Here is a 21,998-nt window from a genome sequence, read left to right on the forward strand (position 1 = left end):
TCATGAGCACCACTAAGGACTAAGTCTAGTATTTTTCCTTCTCTTGTCGGCTCCTGAACTAGCTGTTCCATGAAGCTGTCCTTGATTTCATCAAGAAATCTTATGTCCCTTGCGTGTACAGATGTTACATTAACCCAGTCTATATGCGGGTAATTGAAATCCCCCATTATTATTGTGTTGCCCAGTTTGTTTGCGTCCCTGATTTCCTTTAACATTTCCGCATCCGTCTGTTCGTCCTGGCCAGGCGGACGGTAGTACACTCCTATCACTATCCTTTTCCCCTTTGCACATGGAATTTCAATCCACAGTGATTCCAAGGAGTGTTTTGTTTCCTGCAGAATTTTCAATCTATTTGATTCAAGGCTCTCGTTAATATACAATGCTACCCCTCCACCAATCCGATTCACCCTATCACTACGATATAATTTGTACCCCGGTATGACAGTGTCCCACTGGTTATCCTCCTTCCACCAGGTCTCAGAGATGCCTATTATATCTAATTTTTCATTTAGTGCAATATATTCTAACTCCCCCATCTTATTTCTTAGGCTCCTGGCATTCGCATATAGACATTTCAAACTATGTTTGTTGTTCCTAAGTACATCATGCTTAGTACTTGACAGTATTAATTGGCAATCTTTTGTCTGATTTTTATTGTTATTTAAGGATACCCGATCTACTACAATCTCTTTTGCAACCTCACTATCAGGATACTCTATCTTCCCTGTTATGGTGATATTCTAGTTAAAAAATAAAACTGAGTCTTCCATCAGCAGCTTATACACAAAACCCTCTTATCCTGATAGGCCTGGTCTCGTGCAGATTTCTGTTGGTGAGAAAACCACAAAGGCAAACTGTCATTCTGATATCAAATGAAGAAAAAACAAGATAAGGCGGCATTCAATAAAATATTATTTACTAAATGGGCCATAAAAAAATAGCAAAATATTACAGACCATCCTGAATTATTTAATCCTTAAATGCCAAAGATTGGGTTTAGTTATGTACGCCTAAAAGCTTCACCTTTACAAAAGTCAAGGGCCCTTTCTTCAAGGTGCACTGACCAGTTAGCATGTGAATTAGTATGTGCAGTTAGCATGTGAGTGTAGAAATGACAGCATGCTAATTCACGTGCTGACTGCATAGACTATTATGGGGCAGCAAAAGGGCAGTTGGGTCATGGTCTTTTATCACCAGTACGTTTTTCTAGCAAAAAAGGTGCTGGTACTCAAATGCCAAGGCATCCTTCAGGGGTGGGGGTAATCACTGAGAGACCCACCCCACAATAGCCAGGCCCCCTGTAACCGGTCACAGAATCTATGACAAGGCACAATTGGTGTGTAGAGCCTGAGCTCTTTCATTAAACCTTGGGGACCATGGGTCAATTTTAGCAGACAACGGAAAAGGTGCCGGTACTCAGTGCCCCCAAGTGCCCCCTCAAAAAAAGCCCTGTTTACCACATACTCTTCAGTGTTGCACTTAAGAGTGAATGTACTTAATCCTAGGAGGAGTGGCCTGGTGGTTAGGGTGGTGGACTTTGGTCCTGAGGAACTGAGTTTGATTCCCACTTCAGGCACAGGCAGCTCCTTGTGACTCTGGGCAAGTCACTTAACCCTCCATTGCCCCATGTAAGCTGCATTGAGCCTGCCATGAGTGGGAAAGCACAGGGTACAAATGTAACAAAAATAAAATAGATACTATTGGAGATTCTACATGGAATGTTGCTACTATTGGAGATTCTACATGGAATGTTGCTATTCCACTAGCAACATTCCATGTAGAAGGCTGCACAGGCTTCTGTTTCTGTGAGTCTGACGTCCTGCACATACGTGCAGGACGTCAGACTCACAGAAGCAGAAGCCTGCAGCCACATTGGTGATCTGCAAGGGCCGACTTCTACATGGAATGTTGCTAGTGGAATAGCAACATTCCATGTAGAATCTCAAATAGTAGCAACAGTGGAGGAGTGGCCCAGTGGTTAGGGTGGTGGACTTTGGTCCTGAGGAACTGAGTTCAATTCCCACTTCAGGCACAGGCAGCTCCTTGTGACTCTGGGCAAGTCACTTAACCCTCCATTGCTCCATGTAAGCTGCATTGAGCCTGCCATGAGTGGGAAAGCGCAGGGTACAAATGTAACAAAAAAAAAACATATCTACTGTTCACTAAAGCAACTTTCTACATAACTGTATGGGAATTTCTTAAGAACACACTCAACAGTTATTACACATGCTTTGCACTTACTAAGTGCTAATTTTTGCATTTAATAAATGGTAAAGGGCTCATTAACTAGAGTGTAGTAAATATTTGCAGTTACCAGTTACACAACAGACATCCATGATCCTTTATCCTTTAGATGTAAAAATTAATTTCTAGTATTGTGAGATGACCTTAGGAGTCAAGGGCACCATTTTGAACCCAATATCAGGAACAGCAGAACCAAATGAGTACCACTTCTGCTCCCACTAGACACCAGGGACCCAGTAAGACCAGAGGTGGGATCGGGGAAAGGGATGCAGTGCGAAGGGAGGGAAATGGATGTTGGGGGGGGGGGGGGGGTCAGGAGAATTGTATTTCGGGGGGTGGTGAGGGGAACTTGTGCAAAAGTGCATGTACAGCCTCTTGTAAAATACTATGGAAATTCTCCAAGTCCTGACCTGAATGTCTGAATTCCCCTAAATAAATAGTATTTATCAACGTTGGACGCCTTTTGGACTGTCTGTTGAGTAGCCTAATTCTGTTCCCACTCCTCTTCTTCTCCTGTGACTTTTCATGGGACACTAATTGTTCTTTTCCACTTTTGTGGTTTTGTTGTAATTCCCCTCTACACATCCTATCTAAATATCTATAACGAAATGCAGGCACAGCGGGAGCAGCCATTTTACAAATACAGTGATACCTCGGTTTTCGTCGATAATCCGTCCGAAAACAATCGGCGAAATCCGAAACTGATGAAAACCGAGGCAATGCATACCAAAAACACATTTTATAGAGAATAAATATAGCGTTTAATACTAAAAACAATAAGAAATTAATATAAAAAGAATATAAAAGACTAATGTAAAGAATAAATGAACATTTAACATGGCATTTACCTTTCTGAAGACTCTTGGTGGTGCACGGAAGACAGCAAGGAGGGGAGAGAGAGGTGCAGATATTATTGTTTGGAAGGGGGATTGTATGGCTAGACGCGCGGGGTGATGCTCACACAACGAGAAACAACGCCACACTGAGCAGAACGCATGGGCTGCAAAATTAGCAGCGATGTCACGTGGGCACGCTGACGAAATCCGAGACAAATATTTTGTGGAAAAAATCGACGAACACCGAAACCGACGATAACCGAAGTCAAAGAAAACAGAGGCATTACTGTATATACATGGATAAACTAAGCGACACAAACTCAGCAACTTCCACATGGGACTGTCAACACTTCCATGCAGCGGCCATTTCACTACTTCTATGGGTCAGTGTATGTATCTGTGCTATTTTACAAATCTAGGCATGCAAGTGCAGTTAATGGGAAATGGAGAAATGGGACTTGATATACTGCCTTTCTGAGGTTTTTTTGCAATGGAGGGTCAAGTGTCTTGCCCAGAGTCACAAAAAGCTGCAGTGGGAATCAAGCTCAGTTCCCCAGGATCAAAGTCCACTGCACTAACCACGTACGTGCAGGACGTCAGACTCACAGAAACAGAAGCCTGCGCAGCCACGTTGCTGATCTGCAAGGGCAGGCTTCTACAAGGAATGTTGTTAGTGGAATAGCAACATTCCATGTAGAATCTCAAATAGGGAAAGGGAACTGGGACTTGACATACTGCCTTTCTGAGGTTTTTGCAACTACATTCAAAGCGGTGTACGTATATTCAGGTACTTATTTTGTACCAGGGGCAATGGAGGGTTAAGTGACTTGCCCAGAGTCACAAGGAGCTGCAGTGGGAATCGAATCCAGTTCCCCAGGATCAGAGTCCGCTGCACTAAGCACTAGGCTACTCCTCCACTAGCAACATTCCCTGTAGAAGCCTGCCCCTTGCAGATCAGCAATGCGGCCGCGCAGGCTTCTGTAAGTGCAGGACGTCAGACTCACAGAAACAGAAGCCTGCGCGGCCGCGTTGCTGATCTGCAAGGGCAGGCTTCTACATGGAATGTTGCTAGTGGAATAGCAACATTAACATTCCATGCAGAATCTCAAATAGGGAAAGGGAAATGGGACTTGATATACTGCCTTTCTGAGGTTTTTTGCAACTACATTCAAAGCGGTTTACATATATTCAGGTACTTATTTTGTACCAGGGGCAATGGAGGGTTAAGTGACTTGCCCAGAGTCACAAGGAGCTGCAGTGGGAATTGAACTCAGTTCCCCAGGATCAAAGTCCACTGCACTAACCACTAGGCTACTCCTCCACTCCACTCTAATTAAGGAGCGAGTCTGCAATTTCAATTTTTCTTCATTTTGCAGACAAAAATAAACAACAGGGGGATTTACCTCTGCTTCTAATGTAACCTCATGATTCTTTTCCCTTTCCCCTTTTCCTCCATACCACCCCCAGTTTCATCATACTTTATTTTATTGCAGAATCAGACCAATACAACTACATTTTTTATTTGTTCACGTACATGTAGAATTTCAGGGATCTGTACCTAACATTCTATTAACATAGTAGATGACGGCAGAAAAAGACCTGCACGGTCCACCCAGTCTGCCCAACAAGATAAACTCACATGTGTCATTTTTTGTGTATACCTTACCTTGATTTGTACCTGTCTTTTTCAGGGCACAGACAGTATAAGTCTGCCCAGCACTATCCCCGCCTCCCAACCACCAGCCCCGCCTCCCACCACTGGCTCTGGCACAGACCGTATAAGTCTGCCCAGCACTATCCCCACCTCCCAACCACCCGCCCCGCCTCCCACCACCGGCTCTGGCACAGACCGTATAAGTCTGCCCAGCACTATCCCCGCCTCCCAACCACCAGCCCTGCCTCCCACCGCCGGCTAAGCTTCTGGGGATCCCCAGAAGCTTAGCTATTGAACCTTTGATTCAACCAAATGATGATTCTCTAATCATCATAACTGACTGGAGACATTTCAAGTATCCTAACCTTCTAAACTTCATCAAACAATCCTCTATTCTTCTTCTACTTCTTCAAAACCGAGATCAGAAGGACGGATTAGTGCTGCACTGACCACAGCTCTGTTTTTTTTCTAACAAGAACAGGCTGGCTTGCCAAACTTCTGTTTTTGAAATGCATTCTTCACTTCAAACTGGATATTTCAAAAACTGTGAACTATTGTTTATTAAGGGCTAGATGTACTAATGTGTGTTATTAGAACTGAAAAAGGCACGAGAAAATAGATCCTATTGCATCAAATAACGTGCATGGACTTTCAAATTTATTTTATTTATTTACTAGTAAAAAAAGGCTCGTTTCTTAACGCAATTAAACGGGCGCTAGCAATGTAATGAGTTCCTGCCATTAATGCTTCCACGGTTGTATTCTGAATATAATTGTTGTTTACATGTGTAAGATTTCTTTATATACAATATTTTTTGTGTAAACTGTGTTACAATGTGGTAAAAGTTTTCCTTGTTCAGGCCCTTCAATCAGTTTAACAATCACATCAGAAGAGCTCCTTACTCGTGAGAATGCAACATACAGTTGCCCATGTGAGAGACTGAGAGTGACAGTGTGTTTTACAGACAGTGTAAGAGAGAGATACACAGAGTGATTGAGTGTGTGTGTGTGTGTGTGTGTTTGTGTGTATGTGTGTGAGTGACAAAATGATTAAATGTTTCTCTTCCCTTCCGTTCTGTGCATTTGCCTCCACTGATGTTCGTACCTCCCTGTATATGATTGTTTGTTAGAGATTCAATCCACTCCACTTCTCTCCTCCAAGTTCCGTTCTGATTGGTTCTTCGTTCCTGTGACATCGCGTTTGTTTGCTTGGCAACTATGCAGCGTTCCGTTTCTTTGACGTGAGGGCGGGGACAGTGAAAGCCAATGAAACGCTGAATGATAGACTTACGAACTCTACACTGCCACAGTGCCATGGAGTCAGCTTCAGAATGTTGGAGGTGCTTTTTATTATATAGGATATCACAGTTTATATACCACTCTATCCCATGTACTAGGCGGTTCATGTCAACTACATATCTTAATATAACCCCTTAAATTTTCTATTCAATCCAATTTACAAGTTAATAGTCTCCAGTCAATTAGTCCCTAAACACTGGGGGGAAATAGCTTGCGGTGGTGAGCGTTTTGTGACTACCGCTTACGTTATTCCCGCATATTAAATGCCGGGCCATAACCAGCTTCGGCAATGAATATCCGGTTTATGCGGTGCCAGCTAACGGCCAGTTAAGTTGATATTCAGAGCTTAACGGGCCACGGGTTGCTGCAGAAAGATAACATTGTGATTTATGTGGTTTCATTTATGCGGCTACCCAGATCGGTTAAGAGCTGAATATTGGCACTGAACTGGCCTGGCCATATGCTGACTCTGTCTCTGGAACTCTCTCTCTCTCCTGCTCCTGAAGGGACCCAAGTGATCGCAGGAGAGATAAACCTCTGGCCTCCTTGAAGGCTGGGGAGGACCCGGAGGAGCAGACACTGCAGGTCGTCCTCCAGTGCTGCTCTTCACTCTGCCCATTGCTCGCTAAGTGGCTGCTTTTCCTCTCAGGTGTGCGTGCTTGGTTTTAAAACCGAGCATGCCCTGAGAGAAAAAGCAGCCGCAGGGGCAGGCAATGGGCAGAGTGAACAGTCTAGAGGAAGATGTCTACATCTGGTGGGGATTGGGTAATTATTTGGGGGTGGGAGGGGGAGATAGGTGGAAGGAAAGAATAATGGAGAGGCAGAGGACTGAGATGCCTACTGCCCACTCAAGATTACCTTGGCCTCCACAAAATATGTGATCAGAAATGTCACTGAGCTGGGGAGTCTGTTTTAGAATCCCATAGTTTTGATTTCACAATATCTATTTCTACCAACATGATTTATTCTTGTAAAGGACAACACTGGTAGCAGTATTATAGAATTAAAATAAACAACGCCAATGTCTCTCAAGTAGATTCCCTCTTCTCCTACACTGCCAAACTAAACAAGAGTGCTTCATTTGATTAAACAGAGGAAGTAAGGAGTATAGCTTTAGGCTTTGAAGGCAAACAGGTGCTCATGCTAGGCTTATTTACCTTTTAAATATATTTTATCGAAGTCACAAAAGATACAACTTAAGGAAACAGATGCACAAATCTACTGTAATATATACCATTGCTATTGTGTGACTACAACAAAAAGGTTTATACATATTCACCCAACTGAACCCTTAATCCCACCCCCCTTAATATACAGTCTACACCCTTACAAACCAAAAGAAGCTTGGAATCTGGAACATGCCATCAGTACGTAGTTACACCTCTAATGTATTCAAAAAAGTAGAACGGACTGTCATCGACATAGCTGTCAAGTATGCGTTCCATATTTTTAGAAAGTATTTCTTTGCTCTAGGGCCCTTTGTATCCACCATGTGGTGCTCCATGAGCAGGAGTTCATACCTCTGATTCATCCATTGCATGAGTGTTGGGGGTTGATCTTTAATCCATTGGAACAGAATACAACGTTTAGCAATTAGGACAGCTTTACATAAAAACAGAACTGACACTCCTGTGCCCCCCTCTATATTGGCCATATTGTTTATGAGGCAAAACTGTAGGGTAAAATCCCACTGGCTTCCATACAGTTGACATAATTGTTGCAATAAAGAGCCCCATAAGCGACTAATGGGAACACAATCCCACACACAATGTTTATATGTTGCATTCATTGTGCCACATTTTCCATCCATTGGAAGACCCAACTTCTGTGCACGAGAAGGATGTACAGTGGGGGAAATAAGTATTTGATCCCTTGCTGATTTTGTAAGTTTGCCCACTGACAAAGACATGAGCAGCCCATAATTGAAGGGTAGGTTATTGGTAACAGTGAGAGATAGCACATCACAAATTAAATCCGGAAAATCACATTGTGGAAAGTATATGAATTTATTTGCATTCTGCAGAGGGAAATAAGTATTTAATCCCTCTGGCAAACAAGACCTAATACTTGGTGGCAAAACCCTTGTTGGCAAGCACAGCGGTCAGACGTCTTCTGTAGTTGATGATGAGGTTTGCACACATGTCAGGAGGAATTTTGGTCCACTCCTCTTTGCAGATCATCTCTAAATCATTAAGAGTTCTGGGCTGTCGCTTGGCAACTCGCAGCTTCAGCTCCCTCCATAAGTTTTCAATGGGATTAAGGTCTGGTGACTGGCTAGGCCACTCCATGACCCTAATGTGCTTCTTCCTGAGCCACTCCTTTGTTGCCTTGGCTGTATGTTTTGGGTCATTGTCGTGCTGGAAGACCCAGCCACGACCCATTTTTAAGGCCCTGGCGGAGGGAAGGAGGTTGTCACTCAGAATTGTACGGTACATGGCCCCATCCATTCTCCCATTGATGCGGCGAAGTAGTCCTGTGCCCTTAGCAGAGAAACACCCCCAAAACATAACATTTCCACCTCCATGCTTGACAGTGGGGACGGTGTTCTTTGGGTCATAGGCAGCATTTCTCTTCCTCCAAACACGGCGAGTTGAGTTCATGCCAAAGAGCTCAATTTTTGTCTCATCTGACCACAGCACCTTTTCCCAATCACTCTCGGCATCATCCAGGTGTTCACTGGCAAACTTCAGACGGGCCGTCACATGTGCCTTCCGGAGCAGGGGGACCTTGCGGGCACTGCAGGATTGCAATCCGTTATGTCGTAATGTGTTACCAATGGTTTTCGTGGTGACAGTGGTCCCAGCTGCCTTGAGATCATTGACAAGTTCCCCCCTTGTAGTTGTAGGCTGATTTCTAACCTTCCTCATGATCAAGGATACCCCACGAGGTGAGATTTTGCGTGGAGCCCCAGATCTTTGTCGATTGACAGTCATTTTGTACTTCTTCCATTTTCTTACTATGGCACCAACAGTTGTCTCCTTCTCGCCCAGCGTCTTACTGATGGTTTTGTAGCCCATTCCAGCCTTGTGCAGGTGTATGATCTTGTCCCTGACATCCTTAGACAGCTCCTTGCTCTTGGCCATTTTGTAGAGGTTAGAGTCTGACTGATTCACTGAGTCTGTGGACAGGTGTCTCTCATACAGGTGACCATTGCCGACAGCTGTCTGTCATGCAGGTAACGAGTTGATTTGGAGCATCTACCTGGTCTGTAGGGGCCAGATCTCTTACTGGTTGGTGGGGGATCAAATACTTATTTCCCTCTGCAGAATGCAAATAAATTCATATACTTTCCACAATGTGATTTTCCGGATTTAATTTGTGATGTGCTATCTCTCACTGTTACCAATAACCTACCCTTCAAATATGGGCTGCTCATGTCTTTGTCAGTGGGCAAACTTACAAAATCAGCAAGGGATCAAATACTTATTTCCCCCACTGTATATAAGCATGCATCAAAAATGTATAGTGCAGTTCTTTAATTGTAACACTCTCTGATAAACCTACGTTCCTCCTGCAGACATGTCAAAAAATCATCCAAATCATACGGGCCAGTCAGCAATCCATTTATCCAAAACAGTCAAGAAATAGGTAGGGCCTAGAGGTTTCTGAATGCCATCATAATAACTTCCCAGTAGGCGTTTATGAGTTGCCAACTGTGGCCAATGTTCATCAAACTGGATTCTTCAAAATCAACATGAAATTTCTGAAATAAAGACTGCACATAATGGTAAAGTTGTCTATAAGTATATCAATCTCAAGGTCTGAGTCCATGCTGTTGCAAGGATTCAAAAGATCTCACCACCGGTTCATCCTCCTCTATGACATGTTGTAATTATTTAATTCCCTTACCCACCCAACTTCTAAACCCACATCTCAATTGTCCCAGAGGGAAGGATGCATTCCCCAACAGGGCTAAAAACCGAGAGCAATGGGCAGGCAGATGAAAGGGTCTCCAGAGATAATTCCATGCCCATCACAATGGTCTCAGCAATGAATGTTTCCCTAGCCAGGAAGGCAGTTGTCTACCATATACATGCAGCAAGTACCCCAATGACCATTCCGCATGAAGCTCTTTTTCCAATGCTGTATTACAATACTCTGAGGTATCATACATCCAATCTCGAATCTGCTGGAACTGACAAGCCACATTGTACGCCTTCAAATACCCCCTCCCTCCCTGTAGTGCAGTTGAAGATGTTGCAATGGTTGGTGAGATTTCTTACCCCCCCCCCCCCCAAATCTCCTCATGATAGCATTCCAGCGATTTAAATCAGCTGGCCTCAAAATAATAGGTAAATGGAGCAGATATAGCCACTTTGGCAACAACATCATCTTAATAAGATGAATTCTACCCCACAGCGAGGCAGCAGGGCCTAGCGGGAACAGAGGATCTTAGACATCTGCAAGAGTGCTGGGACATTAGCCGCATGCAGCCAAGCCGGGTTACTAGGTATGGCCAATCCCAAGTACTTCAAAGTTGCATTCGCCCAGCACAAAGGGAAAGTTCCATGCCAGTCTCTCTCCTGCCCAGTCTTACGCTAAGGATCTCGGATTTATTTGCATTGATCCAAAGTCTCGAAAAGGAACCATACAGATTCAGTATGTCCAAAAGTCCTAGGCAGAGAATTCTGCGGATCAACCAAGGCAGTCAGTAAATTGTCAGCATAAAGCGCCAACTTGAACTGCTGAGTGCCAATGGGTATGCCTTGAACCTATAGTTTTTGGGCTAGCGGCTCCATGCAGAGGATAAATAACAGGGGAGACAAGGGGCAACCCTGTCTCATGCCCCTCTGCACTGAGAATGGGAGGGGGGGCAGGAAGATCCCATTCACCAAAACTTGAGCTCTGGGCTCCACATATAATGTCTGCAGAAGATGCAAAATGGGACCCTGAAAGCCGTATCACTGTAAGATGTACCACAGGTACGACCAGAAAACAGTGTTGAAAGCTTTCTCAATATCATAGCTAACCAACACTGCATCCAGGTCAAGCCTATACACCATCTCTATGGTCCCCAAAACACTACAGACATTGGCCACCGCATTTCTACCTTTTACAAACCTCTCCTGATGCAGGGCCACTAATCGTGGCAGCAAATTTTGTAATCTATTGGCATTTAACTTAGCCAATATTTTAATGTCCACACTGAGAAGTGAGATTGGACGGTACGAGCTACTAAGCAATGGGTCTCTCCCCGGTTTCAAAATTAGCAAAATAGTCACCTCCCTCATGACGCTAGGGAAAAGACCCGTGGCCACGGACTCATCATACACTGCTCCCAACACCAGGGCCACTTGCTCATCTAAACGTTTATAAAACAGTAGAGGTAATCCATCTGGCCCTGGAGTCTTGAGACCTGACAGTACCCGCAAAACCATCTGGACCTTAGCCGGATGGATAGACGCATTGAGTGAGTCTAACTCCTCCAGTTGCAAGGTGGGAAGTAGCAAATCTGCAAAAAATCTCTCCGTAACATCTATATCAGTATCCCGAGTAGCACACAATGTAGCATAATAGTTCTTGATTAACTTAGCTATAGAAGGATTTTCTTTAACGGTAGCTCCCATTGGGTCATGCAGAAGCGGGACAAAACATGGCTCTGCCTCGGCACGAACCAGCCTGGCCAAACAAGTGCCCATCCAATTCTCATATTGGAATAAATGATGGCGACTGAATTGTAATGTATGCAATGTTCTCTGATGAATGAGGCTATTCAATGCATTTTGTAATTGAAGATATTGATCTCTGGTTTCCCTAGTGAGATTTCGATCCAATTTCCCATGCGCTTGTTGTAATTGCACTGTCAATGCACGAATTTGCTTATTTGATGTCTTTGCATGATGAGCCACGAATGATATAATCTCCCCTCTCATTACCGCTTTGCCGGCTTCCCACAACAGGCCAGGCGTAACCCTATGGGACTGGTTAATGGAACAATATAGCTCCCATTTGTTTCCTCAAATATGGCGCAAAACTGACATCATCAGACAGATAGAGAGGCATTTTCCATAATGGGCTATGTTCTTTTCTACTCAGATGAAGGCCCAGAATGACCATAGCACGATCAGAGATACCTCTTGAGAGAATTTCTACTGATTGAACTGCATTAAAAGCATGATCAGAGAGCAATATATAATCTAGGTGAGACTCCGCCAAATATGCCCGGGAGATGTGGGTAAACCCCACCTCCCCAGGATGTAACACCTTCCATATATCCAGCAGAAGATGAGTGCAGGCCTACGCCATTGTTTTAACTCTATAGTGTTTACCACTGATCATGAAAGTCAACCCAAAAGGGGAAGAGCCACCTATAACGGATGCGCTCTCGTCGCAGCAATGCAGTCACCTCACGAAAGCCTCTCCTCTTTGGCAAAGTTAGCGCAGAGAGGTCTTGATATATTTCCAATGCGTGTTCTTGGTACTTCAGCGATCCCATATGGGCGCCATATTATACAGGTGTTCTTTAAAAGCAAAGGAGCGAAAGCAAATCACAATAGCTCTCGATTTGCTTGCGGAGGGCCTAAGGCCCAATGAGCTCGTTCTATGTACATGTCATCCGGCAGTTTCAAATTGTTGTTACTAGGAGCATTTTGCAGAAGTTGCAAGCAGAGTTCATGGACAATGGCTTTACTGTCTTCTTCTGTCTCCGATTCTGGAAGTCCATGAACTCTCAGATTTGCTCTTGGCAGTCTATTTTCTAGATCATCTATTTTTTCCTGTAACATCTTCACAGTAGTGTTAGTCTGCTCCACATCTTTTACCACTATTTCCAGCTGGGTGGCATGTGAGTCCAGCTGCAGCTTATTCTCCACCACGTGACAGCCCATATCTTTCAGGCCCCCCCCCCCCCCAAGACATCTTGGATCCTTGACTTTAACTCACGAAACTGCACCGCTGCAGCATTTTGTAGTATCTCTCTCAGTTCCTGTAGCACTAGCTGGAGATCGTGTTTAGTAAGTGGCTCCACAGAAAGACTTAGCTCACCATGTGAAATCCAAGTCACCATCTTCGCGAAAATTCAACTCTGCACCAGACTCGCCACGTGGTCCGGCATGCTCAGCACGATTAGTAGCGGGGAAATACTGCTTAATCTCTCCTGCTTTTTTCCTTCTGGAAGCCATCAGAACACTGTTTGTATCAAACTACCCCAGCTGAATAAGATCCAAATTATCAGCCTGCGTTTCAGCGCAATTTTCACCCGGGTTGATCGGAGCCTCAGGCTACCGCTGCCATCTCTGTGGATGACGTCACCAGAAGCCCCGCTAGACTTGTTTAATAGAGATAACAAATGCATCTCTGTACTATCCAAAAATCTGCCTTCCCTGCCACAGGAAAAGTAGGCCCAGACATTTTTACACCTGCTGTGAGGCAACCGCAAATAGTCCATCTAAGTAACCTCCGCTCACAGGACAAATCCCTCCTCTCAGTACCCTTCTCCACCACCGCCAACTCTAGACTTCGCCCTTTCTGCCTCACCTCACCTTATGCTTGGAATAAACTCCCTGAGCCCATATGCCAAGCCCCCTCCCTACCCATCTTCAAATCCTTGCTCAAAGCACACCTCTTCAATGTCGCTTTCGGCACTTAACCATTGTACCTCTATCCAGGAAATCTAGACTGCCTCAATCTTGATTGACTGCACTTTTTGTCCTTTAGATTGTAAGCTCCTTTGAGCAGGGACTGTCCTTCTTTGTTAATTGTACAGCGCTGCGCAACCCTGGTAGCGCTTTAGAAATGTTAAATAGTAGTAGTAGAAGTAAGTTAAGGCAGACACATGCATATCTGGTAACTCTGCTCCAACTCTGCCCAACCCCTGGCCCTGAAAATGAGCTTACGGCGCATACCGTATTTTTCGGACTATAAGACGCACCGGACCATAAGACGCACCTAGGTTTTAGAGGAGGGAAATAGGAAAAAATTTTTTTTCCTTTTTCCCTCCTCTAAATCCTAGGTGCTCCGGTGCGTCTTGTCCGAGTTTTGGATCGCTGTCCCGTACTTACGCGATGCCATGTTCCGTGGTGGTCTAGTGACGTCGGGGCAGGAAAGAGCCCCCTCTTTCCTGCCCATCGCGCTGCTCTCCGTGCTCCTCACTGCTTCCTGACGGTCTCGGCGAGATTCAAAATGGCCGCCGAGAATCTCGGCGGCCATTTTGAATTTCGCCGAGACCGTCAGGAAGCAGTGAGGAGCACAGAGAGCAGCGCGATGGGCAGGAAAGAGGGGGCTCTTTCCTGCCCCGACGTCACTAGACCACCACAGAACATGGCATCGCGTAAGTACGGGACGGCGATCCAAAACTCGCTACCTTCGGACTATAAGACGCACCTCCCATTTTCCTCCCAAATTTTGGGGGAAAAAAGTGCGTCTTATAGTCCGAAAAATACGGTATGTTTATGCATGGCTTCCCCAGGGCAATCTTATAAGTACCTATTTCTGTGCAAAAATTGCCGTTTTACACACAAAAGGGATTATATGGCTCACATATTAATAGTCAAGTAATAGCGGATTTTCACTTAGACCAATTACAAATCCTGTAAATCTAATTTAGTGGTTGCAGCAATAACATAGAAAATCAATTTTGTTCTGGGTTTTCCAGATTTGAGTCCTTCAGTTGTAGTGAATTGCGGTGAGTTAATGCTTAGTAGTAAAACATTATTACCCATGTGACAAAACAGTGACCCACATCTTCAGGCAGTTGTTCGTATTTCTCAAGCTCCTTCAGAAAAATGCTGAAAATGAGGAAAAGAATTCATATTAGCAGCTAGGCACATCCAGAGGTTTTTTCACTGAGTGATCTGGGTATTAACGAGGGATGTGCAAAGAGCAAGTATTTTTGATTCATTTCAGTGTGGGCTTTTTTTCACAATGTTTGGACTTTTTCGGTTCAATTCATATATTTGGTTTAATAAAAATAATGTTAATATGCATTAAAACTTTTTAACATGCACTAAGCAGCCCTTTAACTAAAATGTGCTACAATTTGCAGTTACTGCAGCTCATTGCAGGATTTTAGCACGCAGTAGATGCAAATTTTATGAGGCACCTTTTGGGGGTTCCCACCATTTTTAATGCATTAAGGAGAAATTAAGTCTTACCTGATAATTTCTCTACCATTAGTCCTTACCACTATTCCAGAACCTGTGGGAAGTTGTGTACATCAACCAGCAGGTGGAGACAGAGAACTGAAAACTGAGCTTAGACATATCTCTCTTAGCATCCAGTCCAGCTCCTCAGTATTTACTTACACAGGTGGTAAGGAGAAACTCAGAATAAACACAACAACCTTAAACAACTCCCTAACCTAACACTAACCAGATGAGCAAACATGTGTGGACCTCCCTCATCTCTGGACAACTTGTAGAGAACAAGAGATATGCAGGAAGCACCATGCAAGGTGACAGTCATTATTTGGCCCATTACTTTGCACCAACTTAACATCTCTTAAACTTCGGGCAGGCCTCTGGAATAGTGGGAAGGACTAATGGAAATTATCAGGTAAGACCTAATTTCTTCTTCCATTACATAGCTTCCCACTATTCCAGAACCTGTGGGATGTTCAAAAGCAATCCTTGGAGTGGGTGGGATTCTGGATCCGCTACCTGGATCCCACCCCAAAACTGGTTCCGAAGTGTGCCTTAACGTCCACCTGCAGTACTTGACAAAGGTATGCAGCGTCAACCACATTGCCACCTTGCAAATATCCACAAGAGACAATAAGGTAGTTACGCCCAGGATGTTGCTGTACACCTCATAGAACAAGCTCACAAGGCCTGAGGAGCCTGCTTCCCCTCAACAAAATAAGCTGTCACAATAGTGGGCTTGGAAGCCATAAGGCCAAGCCTATGTTTACCAAAAAGCACAGTCTGTCTGATTTGTGAAACTCATTTGTGACTTCCAGATATCTAATGAGGACTCTACACATATTGAGAAGCTTTAAGGTATTAGGTAGAGTGGTTTTATGGGACCATGGGCTCTAGAGCTATCTATTTACTTGCATCTTAACAGATAAGGAAAAACGTCATGGTTGAAAATTCACCAGCGCCTTTGCCATAAAGAGCTATTTATGGCTTTGTTCTTTTCCTGAGCTCCCAGTTTGGCTTTATTCTTTACCTCGTATGGGCCTACGTCTCTGAGCTCTGGCTGTTCTCCTTAGGGCTTACATATTGGCCTCAAAAGTACTGGGCACTTGCGGTGCCTGTATACCTGTTGCTTACTCTGGGCTTCGCTTACATCATGCTGTTTGCTATAAATATGATGAGCACAGCTCCACTGGACTCCACAGACACTATTACAGACAGTTATGCAAAATCTCAGCAGAGCAAGCCGTCTTCAGAAGAAATGCTGCCTGCACTGAAAGACATCCCCATCAGTGAAGTGAACAAAATGTTCTTCCTCTCTGCTCAGAACGATTTCCACCGGGACTGTTATAAATAACAACTTTTCAGGTATGACACAGGGGCATACAGAACTTTTACTTTTTAACAATTTTTTAAATTGGTGACAAGGTCTTTACATAATGTTGTTTACTATCTTACTTTTAAACTGTATAATTGTTCTTCATGCACTGTAGCCTTTTCTACAGATTGTGTAAGCCACATTGAGCCTGCAATTGGTGGGAAAATGTGGGATATAAATGTATATAAATTTAAATAAATAAATAAGGAACAACACTGAGCCTCTTCGTCCTCTCTGTGAAAGGACTGAAGCTCCACAGATTGGTTTAGGTGAAATGCTGATACCACTTTTGGAAGAAAGGATGGAACCATGAACAGGGAGACGCCCGTCTCTGAAAAGCAGAGAAAGGGATTGCAATGAGGGACAGCCTGAAGCTCTAAAACCCTATGCGCCGATGCAACAGCTACCAAGAATGCTGTCTTTATCGTATGATCTTTCAAGAAGGCCTTCTGGAGTGGCTCACAAAAAGGCTTCAGAAGAGCTCCAAGGACTTAATTAAGGTTACACTCTGGAACAGCATACAGAAGGTACAAAAGGGAGGCTGCAAGCAGCCTTCCCACCGCAACAATCAAATGATATCCAGGCGAGCCACCAAAGTCACCTGTAGTTGGCCCCTGAAACAGGCCAAAGCTGCACCCTGAACTTTTTGAGAACTTTTTGAGAACCCCTGCATGGAGAAATGCTAGGATGTGAGTGATCTGAGCAGAGAAAGTCTGTGCTCAGAACACCAGCCCTCGAATGTCTTCCACACACTTGCATACATCATGAATTTAGAGCGTTTCCGAGACTAAAGCAAAGTATCAATGACCGAATCAAAAAAACCTTTTCATCTCAACTGAGCCCTTTCAATGGCCAAGCTGTAAGACCAAAAGGGCACGGATTCTCCATGAGCACCGGACCTTGCTTCAGTAGGCCTTATACCTGAGTAAGCAGTTGAATCAGGTCCGCTTAACGCAGCCTCCACAGCCAATTCAAGGCTAGAAGAATTATTCGACCCTGGTACAATGCGATCCTTTTCAATACGCAGCCTACCATGGGCCAAGAAGGGAAGACATACAGTAGATGTGTCTCTGGCTAGGGCTGCAGTAAGTTAGCAATCTCCATTAAGTTTGGTTCTTTCCAATGACTGAAGAACTTGGGCACTTTGACATTCCTTTTTGTTGCCCATCTGTCCACTATAAGCTGAAAACCCTGGCTGGATAGTTCCCATTGTCCATGGTCCAAGGAGTGCCTGCTGAGAAAGTTCACCTCCACATTCAGCGATGTGAGCTGCTGACAAAGCAGAGATTTTTCTCCACCCAACTCATGAGAGAGGCTGCTTTCACTGCCATTGGATGGCTGCGGATCCTGCCTTGCTTGTTGAGATAAGCCATTGCCATCACATTGTCGGAGAAAACTTGGACCATGGCGTCCACCAGAAAGGGAGCAAAGTTGCTTACGGCATTCTGCACTGCTCTGAACCTCAAGTGATTTATTGATCACTGAGAATCCTACTCTGTCCAGGTGCCTTGTGCCAGATGGAACGTGTAATGAGCTCCCCAACCCAACTTGTTGGCGTCTGTTGTCATCACCTCCCATTGTGTTATCGTAAAGGTTAGCTCCAACAATCAAATTCTTGGGTGACAACCACCACTGCATACTCCGTCTGACAACCAGCGTCCAAAGAAGATGAAGGTCATATTTCTGTGACACAGGGGCTGAGAAGAGACTTCTATAATGGCCATATATGAGCCCTTACTCATGGCACCACTTCCATTGCTGCTGTCATTGACCCCAGAATCTGGATGTAGTCTCAGACCCTGGGTCTGCCTTGACTGAGGAGAAGACGAATATGTTAAATCAGCTTTCACCTCCAGTGTTTCGTGAGGAAGATCCTCTCCCTTGCTGTGTCGAATAGATTGCCCAGATACTCCAGTGTCTGCGATGCAGTTAGTCTGCTCTTCTCAAAATTGATCACCCAACCCAACAACTGCAGAAGATGGACAAATTTGTCCACACTGTCTGAATAGGATGACGCATGAATGAGCCAGTTGAGATATGGGTGAACACTGATTCCATGGCATTGAAGGAAGGCCACCACAACCACAATAACCTTGGTAAGTGTTCTTCGTGCCATGGCGAGACTGAAGAGCAAAGTCCTGAACTGGAAGTGACGGACCAGCACCGCACAACATAGAAACCTCTGATGCAGCGGCCATATGGGTATATGCAATTCCTTGAGACTGAGGGTGGTGAGAAATTCTCTCGCTTGAACTGAGGCTATGACTACTCTTAGTGTTTCCATGTGAAAGTGGGACACTCGGAGGCAGTGGTTTAAAACTTTGAGATCTAAGACCAGATGAAAGGTGCCTTCCTTCCTTGGGACAATGAAAAAGACAGAGTATCTGTTTGGCCTGGGAACTGGTACAATGGTCTGGAGTGCCAGCAAGCAACCCACAGTGGCTTGAACCTCAATCTTCATTCCCTTTCGATGAGACTGAGAAGAGAGGAGCGAATGAGTGGGAGAACTCCAAATAGTAACCTTCTATAAGACTATGCAGAGCCCACTGGTCTGATATGATTTTGGCCCACATCTCCCAAAACTCCTGAAGACATTCTCCCACTGGAGCAAGAGAAGAGTGGACCAGTCTCGCATCACTGTAAAGCTTGGGAGGCATTAGGCACTCTAGCTGAGAGGTGGACTTCTTGTTTGTAGAAAAGGAAGATTGGCATGCCTGAAAACAGAACTTCTGACCATATTGCTGACAATGGGGCTGATACCATCTGCTGTCTCAAAATTGAGATTGAGAATCCCGTGAAGACGGATGACCAGAGGCTTCGGCTTATCCTCCGGCAACAGCTGTGGCTTAGATTCCCCCAGTTCTTTCATCATGTTACTGAGATATTCTCCAAATGGCCACTTGTCCCAAAAGGGCAGGTTAAGTAGACGTGACTATGACGATGCATCCACTGCCCAATGCCGCAACCAGAGTTGCCAATGTGCCATGACAGCCAAAGACATATTGCGGGCTGTAACTCATAAAGTCATAAATAGCATCTGCCAAGTAGGCTAACCTTGTTTTCAGCTAAACATTATTGAACCTGTCTTGTGTTGCAGACTGCTGATCTCACTTCAGGCATGCTCTAGCCATGAACGAGCTGCACACTGTTGCTTGAAGGCCCAAAGAGGTCACTTCAAAGGTTTGTTACAGCGAGCCTTCTAACTTTATATCTAGTAAGTCATTAGGGCAATGCCCCCTTCCACCCTAGGAAGCTGCAGTTTTTCTTTCTCCTCCATGGCTCTTCCCACTCTCAGTCCTGCATCTAGTGAGACCCATTCTGCTGTAAGCAGGTCCTGAATGTCTGGATGCATCAGAAGGCTTTACAAGGACCTCTAAGGATCGACGAAGATGGAACTCCTGATGCCGAAGCAGAAGGCTCCTCAATGGAAAGCACCGCCAATGCCTCAGAAATAAGAGTACTGAGCTCCTCTTTATGAAACAACCTTGTACTTCCAGGTCATCCCCCTCCTTGGGAGGGAGTCTCCCTCCTCTAAAGGCTCCTTCAATGATGGCTCCTCTGAATAGACCGAGGCCATATCAGATAAGGAGGGAGAAGCAGCGATAGACCTCCAGGAGTGGACAGAAGAGGTTAAACAAGATCTCTTAGGAGCCAGAGGTTAAACAAGATTTCATTGGAGCCAGAGGGGCAGCAGGGCGAGAAACTGAAGCACCTTGCAGTAACTCTGACTGTCCCTGCTTCAGTACGTAGACGTGGTGTAAGAGCAATATAAACTCTGCAGAAAACAAAGATCCCGACACAGCTTAATGCTCTGTCAGGTTCTGAGGTTGTAAAATGGCAGCTGTACTCTGTGCATGATCTGGCAGAGGCTGTTCCTCACTGCCAGTCGGCCTAGACAAAATGGTGCCCGTTTACCGTGCCCTCCTGCATCAAACTACGCACCGGCCCTGCCAGAGAGCTCAAAGTCCCCGGCATATTCAGATACTGTGCCAAATCCGGAGGTGTGCTGCCACCGGCTATTTCCCCCATGTCCTGCGGGATTCCTGGCTTGCACACACTGCAATGCCCTGACTCAAGAAATTGCTTAACTGCCTCCACAGGAGTTGCCATTCATCTTGACTGGCACAAGCACAGCACAATGCAGTCCCGAGTGGTGAGTCAGGATTCCTCCCCTGCACAAGTAGAACTTGCAGCCCTCCAAGTGGTTCTGAGCCAAACTTAGTCGGACTTAGCACTGCTGGCTCCTTCCCCCAAGCTCACAGTCTCCACAAGTCTTACCCCAGATGACAGAGAATCAGGATTGATACTCTGTCCCACACTCTCCGGTAAACCTCTTTTCTTCTCCTTTCTTTCTTGTGCTGGACAAGGAGAGCTCCACAGGTAACAGGGGAGAGGTGAAGGGAGGGAAGTAGTAAATTTGCAGGGCACCAAAGACAGGGATCTGAAGACCTCAAGATATGATTCTGCAGACTCAAGCCTCTCACAAAGCTCAACTGGGGACCAGCTGACCAACTGGACTATGAGCAAATGACTCTGAACCAGAGGCTGAAAAGTGTGCCCATCCACCTGCTGGAGATAGGAAATACTGAGGAGCTGGCCTGGATGCCAAAAGAGATAGGTCTCAGTTTAGTTTTCAGTTCTCTATCTCCACCTGCTGGTTGATGGACAAAACTATCCCACAGGTTCTTGAATAGTGGGAAGCTACATAATTAGCACACGTTACCTTCTCAAACTAAACATAAAACCACGTAATGTTTCTTATTTAGGAGGAAGTAAGTGGTGCCTTTTAACTTTGTGGCAGCCAGTTAGTACATAAGTATAACATATTAGCTGGCCAACACTTCCACACCCTCTGGTCATCCCATGCCACACCCCTTGAGGAAAACAAGTCTGAAAAATGTAGTAATGCATGGTCTAATGTGTGGAAACAGGCAATCTACTGCAAGATCCTTTAACACAGTTGCGCAGTAGCCTGTTTTCATGCATTTAAGGCTTAATGCCCTTTAGTAAAAGGGCCCCTAATAATCTTAAGGCACGCTAATTTGTAAGTTAATACACATTAAATCAATTTAGTACACATTAAACTAGAGCTGTACCGAATAGTATATTTTATTATTTGGTCAAATACAAATAATGGGCACTGAGCTTTGACATAACAAGTAATAAAAGGAGCAACGTGAAATCAGAGATCAAGTGATTATTTCAGTAGGATTTTAGCACAGTAAAGTGCCGGATTATTCGACCGAATACAAATAATGTATTCAGGGCACTATTCGAATCGAATCGAATACAAATATTCGGTACAGCCCTACTCAATCTTAAGAGATGCAAATCAGAGGGAATCTGCAACACAATGAATCATGAAGCAATAGAAGTGTACAGAGCCACAGATGGAACCACGAGGCAGGTCACTGAATAACATTTGCTTCCTCTGAATTTTGGTTCCGCCACTTGGTTCTATCTGTGGCTCTATAAAATTCTATTGCTCTACTTTAACTTAAGACATGTTAACAA

At 44.7% G+C, this 21,998-nt stretch overlaps 1 protein-coding gene and 1 pseudogene across 1 annotated transcript in view; one reads left to right on the plus strand and one right to left on the minus strand.

The window, feature by feature from the left end:
* KALRN (kalirin RhoGEF kinase) overlaps window positions 1–21,998 on the minus strand; it is a 1,371,746-nt gene that overhangs the window by 446,518 nt on the left and 903,230 nt on the right. Inside the window, exon 26 of the mRNA XM_030208706.1 lies at window positions 14,689–14,758. Coding sequence (XP_030064566.1) covers window positions 14,689–14,758 — 70 coding nt within the window. The remainder of the gene's footprint in view (window positions 1–14,688; window positions 14,759–21,998) is intronic.
* On the plus strand, window positions 16,050–16,469 carry LOC115473684 (annotated as a pseudogene).

Source organism: Microcaecilia unicolor, chromosome 7, assembly GCF_901765095.1.
Source record: "Microcaecilia unicolor chromosome 7, aMicUni1.1, whole genome shotgun sequence".
NCBI lineage: Eukaryota > Metazoa > Chordata > Amphibia > Gymnophiona > Siphonopidae > Microcaecilia > Microcaecilia unicolor.